The sequence below is a fragment of the Dunckerocampus dactyliophorus genome, chromosome 9 (assembly GCF_027744805.1).
Source record: "Dunckerocampus dactyliophorus isolate RoL2022-P2 chromosome 9, RoL_Ddac_1.1, whole genome shotgun sequence".
NCBI lineage: Eukaryota > Metazoa > Chordata > Actinopteri > Syngnathiformes > Syngnathidae > Dunckerocampus > Dunckerocampus dactyliophorus.
This window is the reverse complement of record NC_072827.1, coordinates 22,452,493-22,469,875: the sequence shown is the minus strand read 5'-3', so window position 1 is coordinate 22,469,875 and position 17,383 is coordinate 22,452,493. Positions and strand designations below refer to the sequence as shown.

Here is a 17,383-nt window from a genome sequence, read left to right as displayed (position 1 = left end):
AGCGGGATTTTAAACTCAACAAAAATAGCACCATTTGGTATGGGCAGCAAGCGCTTCAGCCTTGGTTAGCCTGACGACCACATACAAGGAAGCTAGAAAGCACAAATTTGCCTGTAGCATCAGTCTATAAAGTTAAGCTTTCATGGACCTGCCCAGAATTTGACTAGCATCGCTGCTGTTTGTGCTATCGTTGCTCCATCCCAAATCCAGTCTTCCTTGCATGTTGTGCAACGACAGGTTGGCCCATTGCTGGAGCTAACATGCAATCTGTTGTGTTGTTTCTGCAGAGCTAGGTTTACCCATCGCTTGTGCTAACATCCACTCATCTGCGCTCTTGGTGCTTTAGTTTAGCCGACTGCAAATGCTAACATACAAACGGATGTGCTCTTCATGATAGCTTAGTTGATGGAGAGTGCTAACATTCAATATGCTGTGTGATTTGTACCAAGCTAAGTTGCCCCGTTGCTCAAGTCAACTTCCAATCTGCCGTGCTCCTTGTGATAAGTGAAGTTATTCAATTGCAAGATGCTAACATCTGTTTTGCTGCGTACATTGCGTTGAGATAAGTTCACCAATTCCCAGTGTTATTTTGTGACAAGCTAAGTTAGCCCAGTGGTAGTACTAACGTTCAAGCTGCCTTGCTGTTAGTGCTAACCGACTGTACGCTAGTTGATTTCTTGTGCTAATGTTTACAATGCTGCATACTTTGTGCTAAGTAAGATAAGTTAGCCCATTGCTTGTGCCAACGTCTACTCTGCTTCACAGTCGGTGCTAATTAAGGTAATTTAGCCAATTGCTTGCACTAAGCTAACTTAGCTGATTGCTAGTGCTGACATGTTCTTACCCAAATGACCTTATATTTAGTGCAAACAAATAATTTGAATTTGAGTTGTTTAATATCAAAACAAGATTTAATGCTGAAAACAGTTTACATGTTGCAGCAAAAAGTATTTTCAAGAAATAACAGGACAGTTTATGTACAGATTGCAAAAATGCTTGAACACAAACATTTATTTCATGGTCATTTTAACAATTTTTTTCATGTAATTTTCGACAACAAAAACAAGTTGGCATGTTAGCGGTTGTCATTCAAACTCAACATTGTTCAAATGTATCTGTGATCCCCGGTAGACGGACTATATTTCACACCATATACATATTTATAAACAAAGAAAGGCGTAATACTGTGCAACTGCCAGCAATTCCTCAGGAACAGGAGCAGACTTCTGTCAGTCTCACATGTACTTGTATCTTACATCATCCAAATGTACAGTCACTATGTGAGTGGCGCCTTGTCTCTATGGAAATGACGTGTGTGTGTGTAGCCATGCAAGTACTGGGAAGTATTTATACTCTGGAAAGTACAAGCACACATTTTTTCCTTTGATAAATAGTACCATACAAACATTTTGGGAGCCAGCTTCCCATCTTTTTTCTCTGTATAATCAACATTTTTGGCCACTCGTTCATCCACGCTTATACAACAATCAGGGGTTTGTTTCCTGAAGCCATTCATACCTAATAGACACCACCTTCCAATCAGCACTGTCTTAAGGTAGCGTGAAAAAGAGGGCCCAACTCCTCATCAGGTCGGACATTTGTTCGCACTCTTCTTCCAGAAAACGTCTTGGAAACTCCTTCCTTGGAGGGCCCTGAGGAGGTTGGATCTTACCACTTGCCTGGTATGGGTGTGCCGCATTCGTACCAGCCCACGTAAGTCACATGCGACTTGCCGCCAATCTCGCCAAAGCTGACCGGCTCTTGTCTCAACGCCCTGAAGAAGCCTGCATTGAAAACGGGGGGAATGAGAACTGCCCTGTCGCAGTTAATAGCATTGATGCCAAATCAGGTCTCTGCTCCCAGACAATTACTACTAATGGCAACAGTGATATATACCAATAATAATGCACCCTTTGTTGTCTTCATCATGCAATGCAGTATTACTGCAACTTTCCTGACATTGTGGCTTTCCTGTTCTGTTTATATTGTGCAAGGTGGTGGTTATTAACGCGACGAAGGAGCGACTAATTAAATGAGGTGCGTTCAACGCGCGCCTTTGTGTGATCAAGCATCCCATGAGCTTTGGCTTTGTCATTCATTTTGAGTCTGTTTTTCTGTTAAGAAATGTGGTGGTATTAATAGCTGGTGGGAGGAGCTATAACATTATACTGTCTGACACGAATGATTTTTCAGTGGGCTTTGTGGATTATTTCTAGTGTTTCTCTTTATTTCTGTTATGCAAGGGGGTGTTTATCATTAATAACTGGCGTGAGGAGTCATAATAAATGGCACATACTATGTATCACGTGTGTGTGCCTGTCGGTGAAGATAATACCTTCTGGGTTTGACTTTGTGGATTATTTATAGTCTATTGATTTATGTTATGCACATTTAATAAATGTATATTTATCATTAATAACTGGTGGGAGGAGCAATTGGATTCATGACTGACACAAATGTAGGATGTGCCCATGAGCTGGCCATAGCCAACAGGGGGAGCAATCGCATTAACTATATAAGACAAACGTAGCGTTCGTATGTGGCCATTTAGTGCGAGACCATAGGTGGGCTTTAACTTTGTAAGTTCGTTTGAATTTTCCTGTTTATTTCTGTTATACAAAGGTCACGTTGATCATTAACTGGTTTCAGGTTTGACACAAACGTAGGGTGTGGAATGAACAGTTACACTGTGGGCTATAATGTCGTGGTGTATCTCAAGTCTATATTTATGTCATGCAAGGTTGTGTTTATCATCAGTATCTGGTAGGAGGAATAACCGCATGAATTCATAGTTTGACCATTGCCTGTGATGAGTGATTTTCAGGCGGAGCAACAAATTAGCATCAACAGTATGTAGCAACGGGCGATGTCGTTACCTGGCCTGGAAGGTAACTGGTCGGCAAACATCTGCGTCCCGGTCCGTCCATCCAGGAAGGAGTCCACAAACTGGCAGTGGTCCTCACCGTGACCCGTTTGATCCCCAATGTTGTAGAACTTCCCTGAAGAAAACAATGTTTTTTGGTGGCAACCAGGTACTTATTCTGTTCTTAGCCCAGCCCTGCCTTAGATGATGCTAAGTTAGCATTTGCTTGTCAGTACATACAGTATACAGTAAGGGTGTCACGATACACTCTGCTCGCGAGACTGCACGATATTCAGTTCACGGGAATGAGACGAGACAATATTTTACTTTTACTTTTAAGAAAACTACAATGAAAAATGTAGGCGTGGACAACTAGGTTTTTTTTTATTGAACTGAGTCACCAAACAATACAGGTACATTTTGAAATGTTTTAGAACTTTGCATGCATGACCTAAGCACGATACTTTTGGATTCTGTTAAATATTTATCCACCAATTTAAACAAAAAGTAAATTATGTTGATGTGTAGTTATGTAAAGACATGTAAAATAGATGGCAGGACAGTAGATTATTTGAATGCTCACACTAAAATAGCTACAGTTCCCATGATGCTTAGATGCCGAGCCAGGAAGTAGTGAATAAGTCCGAAGTAGTTTGAAATAAACGGTAGTATCACACATTTTGATAAGAGAGGCGTCCCCCGTCCACTTTCCTTCAAACTGCATAGGCGTGCCAAAGCCAAAACAAACACGTGTGTTGTGTCGAACTTACCTCCCGTTTGTGAGAGTGATATAAAATGAAAAAGGAAAATTGCCACGAAAAGTCTCTCTCTCACGTTAACTCATTCAATACCGAAGACATCGTTATACGTGTTTATAAACACGAACGCTTGATCCCAACAACATATTTATACGTCTTTTGCATTTTTTGGCAAGAGGCTAAAAGAGGTGATGACGCAACTCCCCACTGGATTTGCCTTCAGAGTAATTTTAAGCCATAAAAACGTCCACTAGATGGCAGAAGTGCATTTGATAAGAGCTCGGCAGAGATGATGTGGAGGAAAACACACGTGGGAGAGCGTGGAGGAGTGTAGTGCAGAAGGTCGCATGGTAGGAAAATTTTATGGCATGCACAGGCACACACATAGTTGAGTTCCAAATGTGAAAACTGTAAATAGTTCATGGTGTTACATTTGTAAATAAATGATTTTCAAGTAAAAAAAACAAAACCTTTTTATATTGTTTACGTTGTGGTATAGTCCCAAAAGCAAAAAAAATATTTGTGTCAAAGTGAAAGTTATCCTTGAAATGTATATTTTCACAAAAACCTGGTTTTCTTCTTTTTCTCAGGGACTGATATTTTCCTGAAACGTACCCATCTTCTACTGCTGATCACTAAACAACGGAAACAGGTAGGTTTCTGGTGAAAGACGGCAGTCTAATCTTTCTTTTGGTCGGTTCCATGTTGACATAGCCATAGAACACAATTCTGTGTGCCTTGAAAGATCAGTCGTGACATGACTGAAGCGGTTGTCTTTTGCAGAACGGCTGGGCTTGAATGAGTTAAAAAGCTTTCATTTAATACAGTGTTTGAAGAACAAACACTTGACGCACTATAGTGAGTTTTCGAGGCTCACGGTGCAGCATCGGTCAAGCTGCAGATAATCCAGCCAACTCTGGACACTCGCCCGCATGTGCATGACAGTCAGAAGGCTAAGCAAATAACCCGAAAAACAATCAAATTAACAGGACTAGATGAGCCTTTCTTAGCGGTGGAAGACACCGGCTTCGCCGGCATCCTTCTGAAAGTCCGGCTAGAGCGCCACCAATATACTCTCACATCCTAGAATGGCCAGAGCACTTAATGTGTGCTTCCAGTCCCGCCTGCACTTGCACATCAAGTGTATTATCATTCACAGCAGCCACGCTGTAGTTCAGTCTGATTGGCTTCTGGCTGCCCTCTTCTTACGAGACAGCTTTTCTCTAAACGTGAAATATCATCACGTTTTAATCTCGCAAGATATCTCGTGAGACCCCTTGTATACAGTACTATAATTGTGGAGAAGTACTATTTACCATTGAGGGAGTCGCTTAAGTAGATCTTATATCTCAAGGAGTTGCACAGCTGGATGCCCACAAATTTCCGGTACCAAGTCCTCTTCACATATTGCTTCCCGTTGCATTCCGAGTAGGCGTCTGCCTTAAATGGGAACTGTGTCCAAATGGCATCCTTTCCTGTACAAACACGCAACAATTTGCATATTTCCTAATAAATATATAATGACGTGAGAATATAATGATACAAATGAAAAGAAAAGACAATATTCACCTGAAACATTTTCACTCACTCGTGGGTCCGCTGCATGGAGAACAAAACATTTTTGGTAAATAATATATATTCAGTTATCCATGCTTAATATACTTAATATATAATTAACACTTAGTATATTGTGTAACAATTTATAAATAACATGATCTGTAGTTTGGCTCTTGATTTCTCAGGTATTTAGAATGAAATACTATGAAATAAATGTATATAAAAAAATGGCATTTCCTTTTATGAATGTAATTAGGATTTTAAAACGTCACACAAAAATATTTCATTCATTCATTCATGGAGTTATTTTTTTCCTCGTTATATTTGTCCACACAAATGTACCTTTGCTTGCACCAGACATTCAAATGAAGAAGAAACTGAAGAAAGGAGCGGTCTAATCATTTTTTCCATGACTACTTTTCAAACATGCTAAGCTCGCTTCAGTTGGGTTTACTGTACAGGAAGTATGAATTGGTTTTAGTTTGTACCGTGAGAGAGGCTCACCCATGACAAACACGTCCTAGGGGAGGGACAAGACAAAGAGTGGCTCAACAGACCCCAACGAAGAGTAGAAATAATGGACATCATTTTCTCTTGCCCATATGCGGGGTGACCGGGACCCCATCTCTGGCACCAGGCCTGGAAGTGGGGAACATTGGCACCTGCACCCATGGCGCCCGGCCGAGCATAGCCCAAAGAGGTAACATGGATCCCACCTCCCATGAACTCACCACTCATGGGAGGGGCCAAAAGGGTCGGGTGCAGAGCGATCTGGTTGGCGGCCAACGGAGAGAACCTTGGCAGTCCGATTCTGGGCTGCAGAAAGTAGCTGTTGGCACGTGGAATGTCACCTCTCTGGTGGGGATGGTGTGCTGCTGACCTCGACTCGAGATGTTGTAGACCGGCGGAAGGAATACTTGGAAGACCTCCTCAATCCCACCGACACGTCTTTCAGTGAGGAAGCAGTGCCTGGGGACTCCACGGTGGGCTCTCCTAATTCTGGGGTTGAGGTTGGGGCCACATGTTTTGGGCACTCGGGTGAAGAGAGGGGCGGAGCTGTCAACCGATCACCACCTGGTGGTGACTTGGCCTCGATGGTGGGGGAGGATGCCAGTCAGACGTGGCAGGCCCAAATGCATTGTCAGGATCTACTGGGAACGTCTGGCAGAGTCCCCTGTCAGGTGTTTCAACTCCCACCTCCGGGAGAGCTTCGACCATGTTGCGAGAAAGGCGGCGGACATTGAGAGTCCAAAAGGACCATGTTCTGTGCCTCCATTGTGGAGGCGGCTGATCGGAGCTGTGGCCGTAAGGTGGTCGGTGCCTGTCGTGGCGCTAATCCCAGAACCCGTTGGTGGACACCAGTGGTGAGGGATGCCGTCAAGCTGAAGAAGGAGTGTACCTAGCACTGGCGGTCGCTGAGGAAAAACCTCGAACATTGGAGGAGAAGCCATGGAGGACCATCCATCCGCTCTCTCAGGAGGGGGCAGCAGTGCACAATCAACACCGTGTATGGTGCAGATGATGTGCTGCTGACAACACAACTGAGCACAATCACTTTTCCACACAGGCCATGTAGGTTTGGATTTTTCACCAAAAGTAATTTCCTGTGATTGGCCTGATACCCGGAAATATTACCTTCCACACAGCTTTTGAAATCAATCACCACTACTTCCTTCAGCTGTGTTTCTACTGCTAACAACAGAGAAAAAGGTTGTTGTTGTTTTTAGGTAAGCTAAACCATGTCTTTATTTCATTTTATTTTTTTTATTTAAATGACGTGAAATTCATTGTGGCATTTATGTCAAGGAATGAACGTTCTTAAGTCTGCTGTTGCTGTTGGCAGCTATCTTGGGTTAAATTGGACCCGAACTTTACCTTGTAGGTACGACATGAAGTTTATGTGCCACTGTCTCCTGATTGCTTTGTGTTCTACAGCACTGGAATAGTTTGAAATGGTCTTACTCAAGTAAGATTTGTTAAAACTGTACTATGCATTACATTCCCGATGAAGTGACGTTCAACAGGGTATACTGTACAATGATGACATTTCTTAGTATGGTTCAGTGTGCAAAACTTGCCTGACTCAGTGTTAAACGACACCGGCTCACTGGATGGTCCCGTTCCCAACTCGTTCTTTGGTGTAACTTTGAATTCGTAACTGAAATAAGGCAGGCAGACACAATCCAATCAATCCAAGGGATGAACCCAACTTTGGGTACAGTTTTCCATCAGAAGCCTCCACCCCGCTATTTGGGAGCCAATGTGAGTTTCTGTGACTCACACACTCTGCAGTCAAACAGCTGATTGTTATTCCACGTGCTGCGCTCAAAGATATTCTGGCAATGCTGTAGCCTGAATAAAACGTAGCCCGTGGGGATGAGTTCTGGTGGTGCGTTCTAAAACTCCAGATGTAAATGAAAAACCCACTTTTTTCATGTACTAGTGTACATAAAACCTGCGTGGGAAGAGGTTCTATTTGTTTATCAGCGCTGGAAACTTTGACACACACTTTAAGATAAAACTGCTGGTAAAATATTAAGTGTAATACATCACGATGACGGATGAACGTTTTTAAAAGGGGGGTGGAGGGTGAACGGCAACAAACACAATAATTAAACCAACTAGTGAATTCTCTTTCTAAGAGGGACAGAATGCATGCAAGTCCTTATGGTCTTTATTTGCAAATAAATAAAAGCAACACCACCAAACACAACAGGCTAGCACAGGACGTCCTATATTGCCGAAGCATAGCAGATAGGCAAAACATTATGAACTATCGTCAATTACTTTGAGTGATTTGAATGAATTGACAACATATTAGTTGTTTAAAAAACAATATCAATGTCTTTGTATTATTGATATACTTGTAATTTTCGGTGTAAAAGACGCACCAGTGTTTATGCCACACCCACTAAATTTAGAGAGAAAAACACATTTGTACATATACAGGTATAAGCCGCACATGTCCACGTCATAAAATGGCATATTGTGGCCCGCATGAGTCCGTGAGGCCAAGGCAGCTCTCTATTTGACAGGAGCCAGTCATGAGCTATGAGAAAACTCACAGCAAGCTTATCAATCGGAAATCGCAGGATTTCATTACTCAATATAACAGATTCACATGGTCATCTTAGAAAGCTAAAATCATCACACAGCAACTTAACACTCAGAAGGTAGCTAAGAAATATACAAGACAAGTACTAATACAAGTTTAAAATAAAAAAAACAACTATTTTAATGGCTTCCCTTCATGCATTGCCAGGGGGCGGCCCCCCTGGTGGACACAGGCAGCTGAATGAATCATTGCAGCGCCCCGGCAGCCAATGAACTGCTTTGCTGGGAAGCAATGCATGATGGGAAGCCGATAAACTGTTGTTTTTTTTTATTCTAAACTCGTATTGGTACTTGTTTTGTATATTTCTTACCTACCTTTTGAGTGTTAAGTTGCTGTGTGGTGATTTTAGCGTTCTTTTTAGACAACACCGTGAGTCAGACTGTTATCTTGAGTAATGACCACCTGTGATTTCCGATGGGTTGACAAGCTCGTCGTGAGTTCCCTTAAAGCTTGTGATTGGCTCCTGCCAAAAGAAAGAGCTACCGTTTCCTCACTGACTACTGCAGCACAGTATTTAAACGATTAGTAGTAGTTCTGAATTAAAGGGCGTGTCACGAGATTACAACATGGCCATAAATTAGCTGCATCGCTGTATAAGCCGCAGGGTTAACAGTTTAAGAAAAAGCTTAAGAGATGTACTTTCTTTAGCTGGCAAACTAGTTGAGACTGAATCAACAGCGCTTCTGCTAGTTGCAGCCAAGTAGTGCTCTCTGTTTTGACTCAATTGCTTCCAGACGAGAGGAACTTCACAAAGCTGATCCATTCTTAACAACCGATTAGTGAATTGTGATGCACATCCCTACTCTTGAATAAAGGTGCTTATTTTCGTGCTGCGTAACGTAGAGCCAGCCAGTCTTGCTTTGATCTACTCCTGCGGTAGATTGATGATCGGCGCCGGCAGATTTCGCGAGGTCAAAAGTTTTCTTGTCCAGTTTAGCAAGGCGTATCAGCAAGCAGCATATCATGCACCGTCTTGGAAAGAAAAGAAGCGTGTGATGTCACGTGTTACTGTTTGTATTCCAGATTTTTCAAACTCTTGGGACCAAAATAAATCTCAGTTTTGTAAAATAAGACCATCACTACCCGCCCCCAAAGCTGAACAGTTCTGTTGAGTCACACCTCGCAACGCTTGGCACAAACCCAACATCAACAGCATGCGCCATTTTAGCCTGTCTGCCTACGAGGTCCAAGTGAGTTATCATATGATTGATTGTGATATTTGAGGTATTGTCTCACACACACCTGCTCTCTGGTTTTAGATTCTCCACCGCCGTGTGCGTCTGGTTTGTTGTCGTCAGTATGGACACTTCCTCTCCATTAGGGCCTTTAGCGGTGGACACAACTTCATACTCTGATCAAGGCAAAACAGGAGTATTATTATTATTATTATCCTTATAATTAAGAAGAAATTCATTCAACAATGTATTATTATATTATATGAATAGATTTTATACATAATATATTCATGTTGTTGCAGTGGTTAACTTATTTTGTACACTTTTCTGAATGTTAAAATGTTACCTTAAACACTGCCTGTACATTTAATAAAATAAATAGCACTGTATTTAAAATGAAACGTCTAAAAGTGTAATCAAATAATAAATCATAGAAAATTACTATTTGCTACTATTTATATAATACAGCATAAAATGCCTACGAAATTATGAAATATATACATATATTAATAGAATAATTAAAATATAAAATTCTTAAATGTGTACATCTGTTAATATAACGAATTAGAATAAACAACAAAAGAAATAATAATTTCACTGCTTATAATACAACAGAGTCTCGCCCTACCTCTAGTTTCGTTGTCGGACTTCTGCCAGTCAAGGATGACAAAAGAAGGGCACCCCTCGACAGTGACCACAGTGAGGTTGGACGGCGGTATACGGGGGGGCGCCGTCACATTCTGATCGCCACCGTCCTCCTCGTCGGGGAAATAAGTCAGGGAGGAAGTGATGGAGCACGGCTCATCAGGCTTCTTATCCGTCTTGTAGATGACATGGGGAGCTGTGGACGTGTACAGGACCAGCATACTGTAATCAATAGCACTGTCACAAGATCTTGTCTCGCAAGATTAAAAAGTGGCACGTGTCTTGTGGGGGACTACACCTGGGACAATAATCATGAATTAATCACACAATAAATGAAAATGAACAGAATAATTTTGCCGGCCTCAGCACACTGCCACGTGCGTCTGTTTTCCTCATCTCTCACCCAAAACAGGCAGGAAGAGGTATCACTCTGCATTGGTTTCAGCACCTTTGCGTGTTGAACACGTCATGGTGCGTGTTGAACACGGCATGAGCAGAGCGAGCCCTTCCGTCCTACAGTCTCGGTGTCTCGGTGGGTGGAGGAGGGGCCAGCAGCATACACACAGAGTGTACAAGGGTGTCACGTAGAAGAAATTAAATGAGTAGATTGCAGTATATTGTCATACATTTTGTATATTTTTTCATTGTACTTTTCTTAAAAGTGTTAAAATCTCGTCTCGTTCTCGAAGACCGTCTTGTCTCATGTCTCATGTCACCCCAAGTAATCAATGTTAACAATTTTTTTTTTTTTTTGGGACAAAAGTACGACACCATGTACAGTTCGCTCTTAATGCATCGCAATAAAAACTCTCTATTCAGCTAAGCAATGCGTCTCCTATAGTCGATGGGTGTGTGGACTACATAAGCAAATAAGCACCCGGTCAAAAAACATTATCATTAACAACTGTGGCTGTAGGCAACCTCCTCAGATAGTTTGCTTTCCATTGGCTCCAAAAGATGGCAGTAGTTGCCTTTTGAAGTATAGACGTCAGCATCCAGCAGCTCTATTTACCACTACATGCACTTTAAAATTTTTGGCGCACTGCACAGCTGTTTGTGAGAAACCCAAGCGTGTGACACTTGCATACTGTTTACAATACTACTCATGAGCAGTATTAATGTTTGCTAATTACGGCTATTACAACATTGGTTCTACTGCTGCTGTATTGTGTGCTATACTTATAAAAGTGAATAAATGACCACAGGGTCAAACAGCGCTACGTTTCCTTACATTTTCTCATGCAGTCCAAACCATTGTTAAAGTTTAAAAATGAAGATATTATCCATGAGATTTCACATTTCAGAAATAACAAGCTCTTTCCAGTTACCGCCTGCTTCCAACAAACACCCCGTCCTATTTGCGCTTCAGGTAAATAAACTTCCCGGCTATAATTACAGGAATTACAGTACTTGTTTCATGCTAGTGTTAGTTGTAATGATCTTTTGCCAGCAAGTATACAGACATATTTGTAGTATATTTGGCCTGGCCTATATTGTTTACTAACACGTTCGCCAGTTGATTCGGATTCTGTCTTTGTTTGAGTCGCATCCAAGTTGAATTAACTGTGTTAGCATAACACCAAGGCTAAAAAAGGGACCAAAGAGTGCTTGTGTGAAAGAGCCCATATGCTGGAAGATGAAACTGAAATAGTGTCTTCTTACCCACGTAACGCTTCTTGCCCATAATGTCCACATCCGACGCGGGAAGGGGCCTAAATATGGACGAGTTTTCATTGATGTCAAAACGGCTGCCTGTAAAAGGAAGCAAAAGAGTTTTAGTTTGAGGTGCCAGCAAGAGTCCCTGGCAGGATGCTCTGTCAGGATTTTATTTTCAATAGTCCTGGCCTGCGTCAACTACGTCAGCCCAACAGCTGCTACTCTAACTCTGCACTTTTCTACAAATACAACGATCTTTGATTCCCTCCTCGGATTACAGTACAATACATGTCACTAATGTCATCCATATGGAAGCATCTGTGAGGAATGGCACACGTGTACGTCCCTGGATTTGCATACAAACACACATTAAATGACGTATGTCCACAAATACATCTATAGTCAAAATGATGACTGTAAATGCTCCAATTAGCACTTCTATTCAATTAACTGCTGAGTCTCCAATAGTTGCCGGGGTGTGGTTTAAAAAAGTAAATAACCTCCAGGGTCTCTAATTAAGTCAAAACACACCCCAGCTGTGATCCGCGCATTTGCCGTATGATACTGTATCGCGTTTATAGTAATATTGCAATTTGCCGTACACAAATGAACCAAATTCTGTGTTTTGTTAGCAGACAGTAAGTTAAAGGGATCAAACACTTTTGCTGTCCTATGAAAAGCATGTATCTCTAAAAATCCCCTCAAAATATACCAAATAAATTGTACAAAGATAATAATGCTCATTTTAAAGATATTCATTTACTAGTACGTTTATATTTGTTGCTCTACTTGTAAGATTAACAATGGAACCAAAATGTCTTCTATTTATGTATTTATTTATTTAATATTAAATGATAAATATATTAAATATTTACATTTTTCAATATGGCAAAACATTTTGTTGATAACATAATAATAATAAATAAATAAAATGTAAAATATAATAGTATTGAAAGATATATTTTTAAAAATCATGTATAAATTGTAAATGTATAATAATGAAAAGTGTATTTTGAATGTCTTTTAACCGTCGGGGTCAATCACACTTTATTATTATGCTTTATTTGTAAAAGCAGACTTTTTATTGCATGCTTTGTGATTTTTGTTTGTAGTTTCCTACCGTTTAACAACGGGGCAGTGGTGGTGGTCTGCTGTCTGCGCTCCTGCTTAGGCTTGGACGTGACGAGGGGGAAAGGTTTCAAGATGGACTCCTTGTCGCCTTGTTTGAGGTCCATGGGTTTATCTGAGGGAAAAGGAGGAGGAGGAGGTCAGTTCTTCACCCTCATGTGACTCACGCACAGTTGTGTTCCATCTGCGCTGGCCGTCCTTGCCGGGTCCTAAAACATGTTGTGTAACCTCGGGGTCGGGGGGGGATGAGTTGGGGTTCTTCCACTAAAGTCCTCTAATTGCCACCCATGCACTATTGCACATGTGCTTTACGGGACACATTGTGTGCATGTCATCACAAGTGAATTTTGTCTTGTGGTCACTTTTAACTCATCCAAGACAGCTGAAATAAATCGTGGTGAAAGGGGAAGAAGACAAACATTTAATAGCGTGTTATTTGGGAAATAATGAAGAGGATTGAATGGCTTTGATTCATTCAAGACTGATAAACAAGAAGACATTTTCCATGCAGGCAAATTTCAGTGCAAGCTTGAAAGTCGAAGGTTCCTGAGCATATCGACCGTGACCCAAGTTCTTGAAAGGGGCATGTTTTTGGCATTTTTGCAACACTTGCTTAAAGGAGTGCTCTTAAATGTCCATTATTATGCAAAAGTGACGTTTTAAAACTGTTCTAAAAGTGCCCTGCGAGCCTGTTTATGAGCACCGAAGGTGAGAAAAGTCTATTATCTCGCTCACTTGTTCGCTCTGCTTTTGAGAGAATAGGTTGCTCAAATTGTTCTTAGGTTTTCATGACATCATGAAAAAACCTCCTTGGAAATGATACCTTCTCTGGCTAGATGAGCCCTCCCTTTGACAGCGTTGTAAAAGAAAAAAGAAAACAGGCTTCACTGCACATCTTGAAACAAAGCTATCCATCAGTCTGCTAGGGATGTGAGAACTGTAAGTTTGACTGGTTTTACAGCGCTAACTTGTTTTTACACTTGGGCGTGTCACTTGTACGTACTTGCATGGCAGCAAATGAGACTTAAAACATTGCCAGTACAGTAACGACGGTTCAATTTTCTGATGAGGATTACAAATTTGAACAAATCCGAGGTGTTCAACCTTCCACTGTACAGCAAAAAAAAAAACACGTTAAGTGAGTGATGTTTACATGATGTAAGCACACATTGCACGCTGGGAAAGAAAAGAGATGCCATTATGCAATGAGGTGAAAGTAGCTTACATGACCGTGTGGTATCATTGCATAGTGTCATCCTCACCATGGTCATTCGGTTTTCCCACCAGGTTGGGTCTCTTGTTGACAGGAACAGAAGGGCGTAGAACTGCACGGAATAGCGGAGAAACATTACACCATTGAGAATCATTTCAAAAAGCCACACAGAGCAACAGGTGGTCTACGGTGCGGGAGAGAAGGTGGATTGAGAACTGAAAACAAAATGGTTGGTGGTTAATGTTGAAGTAGTGCAATCATGATGCGAAGGAGGTCACACTGATGGATTTAAAGATGGAGATTAGCAGTAGAGGAGTGCTGTAAAAGATGAATTCTCACAGAGGAGTTGTGAGTAAAGCAACAATAATAGCTAAGGATGGGCATTAGAATCGATTCATTGTTAAGAATCATGTCCAGTTTGTGAAATGGGGTGTGCTACTTGGCAGCAACCAGCAGAGGCGCTATTGAGTCAGTCTCAACTAGGTTGCTGTGCACAGCATGGGACATAGTGCAACATTATTCTGATCAATTTATATCCATCTGTGTACAGTGCTTAACAAATTTATTAGACCACCTGTCATAAATATGAGGAAATATTTTTGAAATCTTTCAAAAACTAACCAATAAACAAAAATATGAATTACTTTACTATTTTTTAGTAAAATGTATTTACTAGTTTTTTTAAAAGTACACTTGAAAATACATGGATAACAATAATAATGATATTATAGCAATAATTAATGAATCATTAAGCACTACAGAAACTGTCATGGTTTTGCTAATAACCAATGCTTGTAATTTAGGGCATTTGGTAAGCACTGCATATGAATGTTTAAGCTGGTGCATGGACTTCAGAACATTAATCGATGAATTTGTATGAAATGTAACCAAATGCCCATCCCTCGATAAAAGCACATCAAAGCCAGGCAGATTACAAAATGCTGCCACAAAGAGCGCCCACTCAATTTCAAATAAACTGTGAAAAATGTTTGAACAATTTGAAAAGGAGAGCAACAAGGTTGAGTTAATAATTTTTGACCTGTGACTCATTTCTATTAAAAAAAAAAAAAAGCTAATTTTGCACAGATATCTACAACGTAGAATGGAACGAAGCTGTTGCCAGTCATTTTAAGGCCATAACAGCTTTGATTGATGCTGCAAATGTAACTAGAAGTGAGTGCGAGGCCTGTAATGGAAACAGCTTTGCAACCAAGCCGTGATTTATTGTTACTCTGTTGTGTTGAAGCACATCTCCACTAAATCATGCGATATTTTAAGAGAAGGCAACAGAGAGCGAGAAATCCTTCAGGGAGTCTTGCCTCCACACTTCCTTAATTGGAGTTGCTCAATTTGAGGGTTCACGTCCCGAGAATGCACTCCTTTTGGTCATTTGTTATTCTCTTATCACAAAGACAAATGCAATGTTACTATGCAATTGCCAAAGATCTAAACGGATTCAAAACATGTATTAGTTAGTCATTCTAGGTAGTCTTGCAGTTTACTCTGAAACCATCCAAATTCTACAAAAACACACGCCAGCTGTGACATGCATTGTCATTCGTACGTGTGGTCCAGACGTGGTTTGTGTTGGTCCCCAAAACCGGATTGGCTGACTTTGGTTATACATAACAGGATTGGCTGAAGCCAGAGGCGATGTGAAACAAGCTAACCTTTTACTAGCAAAAAAAACTCAAATTCAAACTCAGGATGGGCATTCGTAAAAAAAATATATATATACTTTTATTGCTCATTAAGAAACTTTCACTGTGGCAGTCTGGAGGCTAACGAGCTGCATGGCTGATGTTTTAGATGTGAGATGCCATGAAAGGTTGTTTTTTGACAATGACATCTGTGCCTTGTTTCTTTATTCTTTTCATTTTTACGGCCACTCGTTTAGGCAATAAAGTACTCTTGTGGATATGAAGTTTACACAATGATCAACAAAACACTGTATTGACCCAAGACATTATTTTTTACAAGAGAAAAGAAAGGTTTTCAAGAGCAGAGCTAACATAGCTTTTCTTCCTGTCACTTACACACGCCAGTGGTCTCAAAGGTTGTTAGGAGGTTGGCAAGCAACAGAGGAGTTACGATGAATTTTAAGATAATGCTGATCAACAAAGCGTAGTCATCAAACAACTGCCAAGCAGCTAATAAATTTTTTTTTGTTTGTTGTAATCGACCAGTTATTTCAAAGCTAAGGAAAATGTGCTTTTAAAGAAAAATAGGGTCATATTACAGTCACATGAGCATGTCCGAATTTTTTCACATGACTGTGTAACTCTTCTATTCTTGAAATGCTGCACACAAACGGGATTTGAGAATTTGTCAAAACATGCAAGTCATACACTGCTGTTATTTTCCTGACAAATACACCGCATGTTAGCGCTGTTAGTAAAACCCGATAAGTTATATGGCAGAACATCCACTGTCACCTGTGGGTGTTTATAGCCGAATCGCTGAAAAATTTTGATTCACACCTTTAGGGGACTGACAAGCACATGATTGTAAAAAATTTGAGCAAGATTGGTTGAAAAACATGGCCGCCATCAGGCAAAACATCTTTGCACTGAGCAACTAATTGTCCATAAGTCATTGACCATTTGTCTTGTGATTAGAAATGAATATATGTGTTGCATGCCTTGTGAGCGCAAGCCATAGGGGGCGCCACAAGTGTCATTTAAGGCCATGTCAGGACTGTATATTCAGGGTCGTTTATATCTGGGTCTGTTTGGTAAGTGGTAACTTAAGCCCAGCCCTGATTTGAAACTGCTTCAAAATGTGTGGTCTTAGAAGTAGTACAGGATTAGGGTTTGGATAAGACCACGCATGTTCAGCAACAAAACAACGAAACACAAAGGTCTGAAAGGCAAGCATTAGTGGATTGTGACAAAAAAAAGCACAGCTCAGTGTGGTGATGATGATGATGATATTGATGACAAACTGTAACAGTGCCTCATGGGTTAGTGCATGTGGAACACTGAAAGGCTTTGTTAGTCTTTACCAGGTTTCTCTTTGGGCCACACTCCAGGTTTAGGGAGAGCATTGCTCCTATGATGCGCTGTTGGAGGGAGAAGAAGTCGTCAGTGGAACAAAGCTGGAGATGTGCGCCTTCTTTGACCTACTTTTTCAATAAAAATTGGAACTGGCACGGCTTTTTAACGACATTAATCTTACACGTTCTCATTCTCCGACTCCTCTGAGGAGTCTGCGGGAAATGTTTAGGAAAGGATGATACAAACAGAGGGGAAAAAGGGATTGGCGATGTGCTTG

The 17,383-nt window shown here is 40.9% G+C and overlaps 1 protein-coding gene across 4 annotated transcripts in view; it reads right to left on the bottom strand.

Moving 5' to 3' along the window:
• Positions 1 to 906: 906 nt before the first annotated feature.
• LOC129187191 (target of Nesh-SH3) overlaps positions 907 to 17,383 on the bottom strand; it is a 32,617-nt gene continuing 16,140 nt past the window's right edge. For 2 of the 4 annotated variants that reach the window (XM_054786069.1, XM_054786070.1), the window contains 11 exons: positions 17,115 to 17,171; positions 14,160 to 14,222; positions 12,890 to 13,012; positions 11,776 to 11,865; positions 10,097 to 10,309; positions 9,536 to 9,644; positions 7,257 to 7,336; positions 5,191 to 5,220; positions 4,938 to 5,096; positions 2,877 to 2,999; positions 913 to 1,784 (listed from right to left, as the gene is read on the bottom strand). In XM_054786069.1, coding sequence (XP_054642044.1) covers positions 1,669 to 1,784; positions 2,877 to 2,999; positions 4,938 to 5,096; positions 5,191 to 5,220; positions 7,257 to 7,336; positions 9,536 to 9,644; positions 10,097 to 10,309; positions 11,776 to 11,865; positions 12,890 to 13,012; positions 14,160 to 14,222; positions 17,115 to 17,171 — 1,163 coding nt within the window. In that variant the 3' untranslated portion in view covers positions 913 to 1,668. Of the gene's footprint in view, positions 1,785 to 2,876; positions 3,000 to 4,937; positions 5,097 to 5,190; positions 5,221 to 7,256; positions 7,337 to 9,535; positions 9,645 to 10,096; positions 10,310 to 11,775; positions 11,866 to 12,889; positions 13,013 to 14,159; positions 14,223 to 17,114; positions 17,172 to 17,383 lie in introns of all 4 variants that reach the window. The other 2 variants (XM_054786067.1, XM_054786068.1) reach the window with 2 other exon arrangements.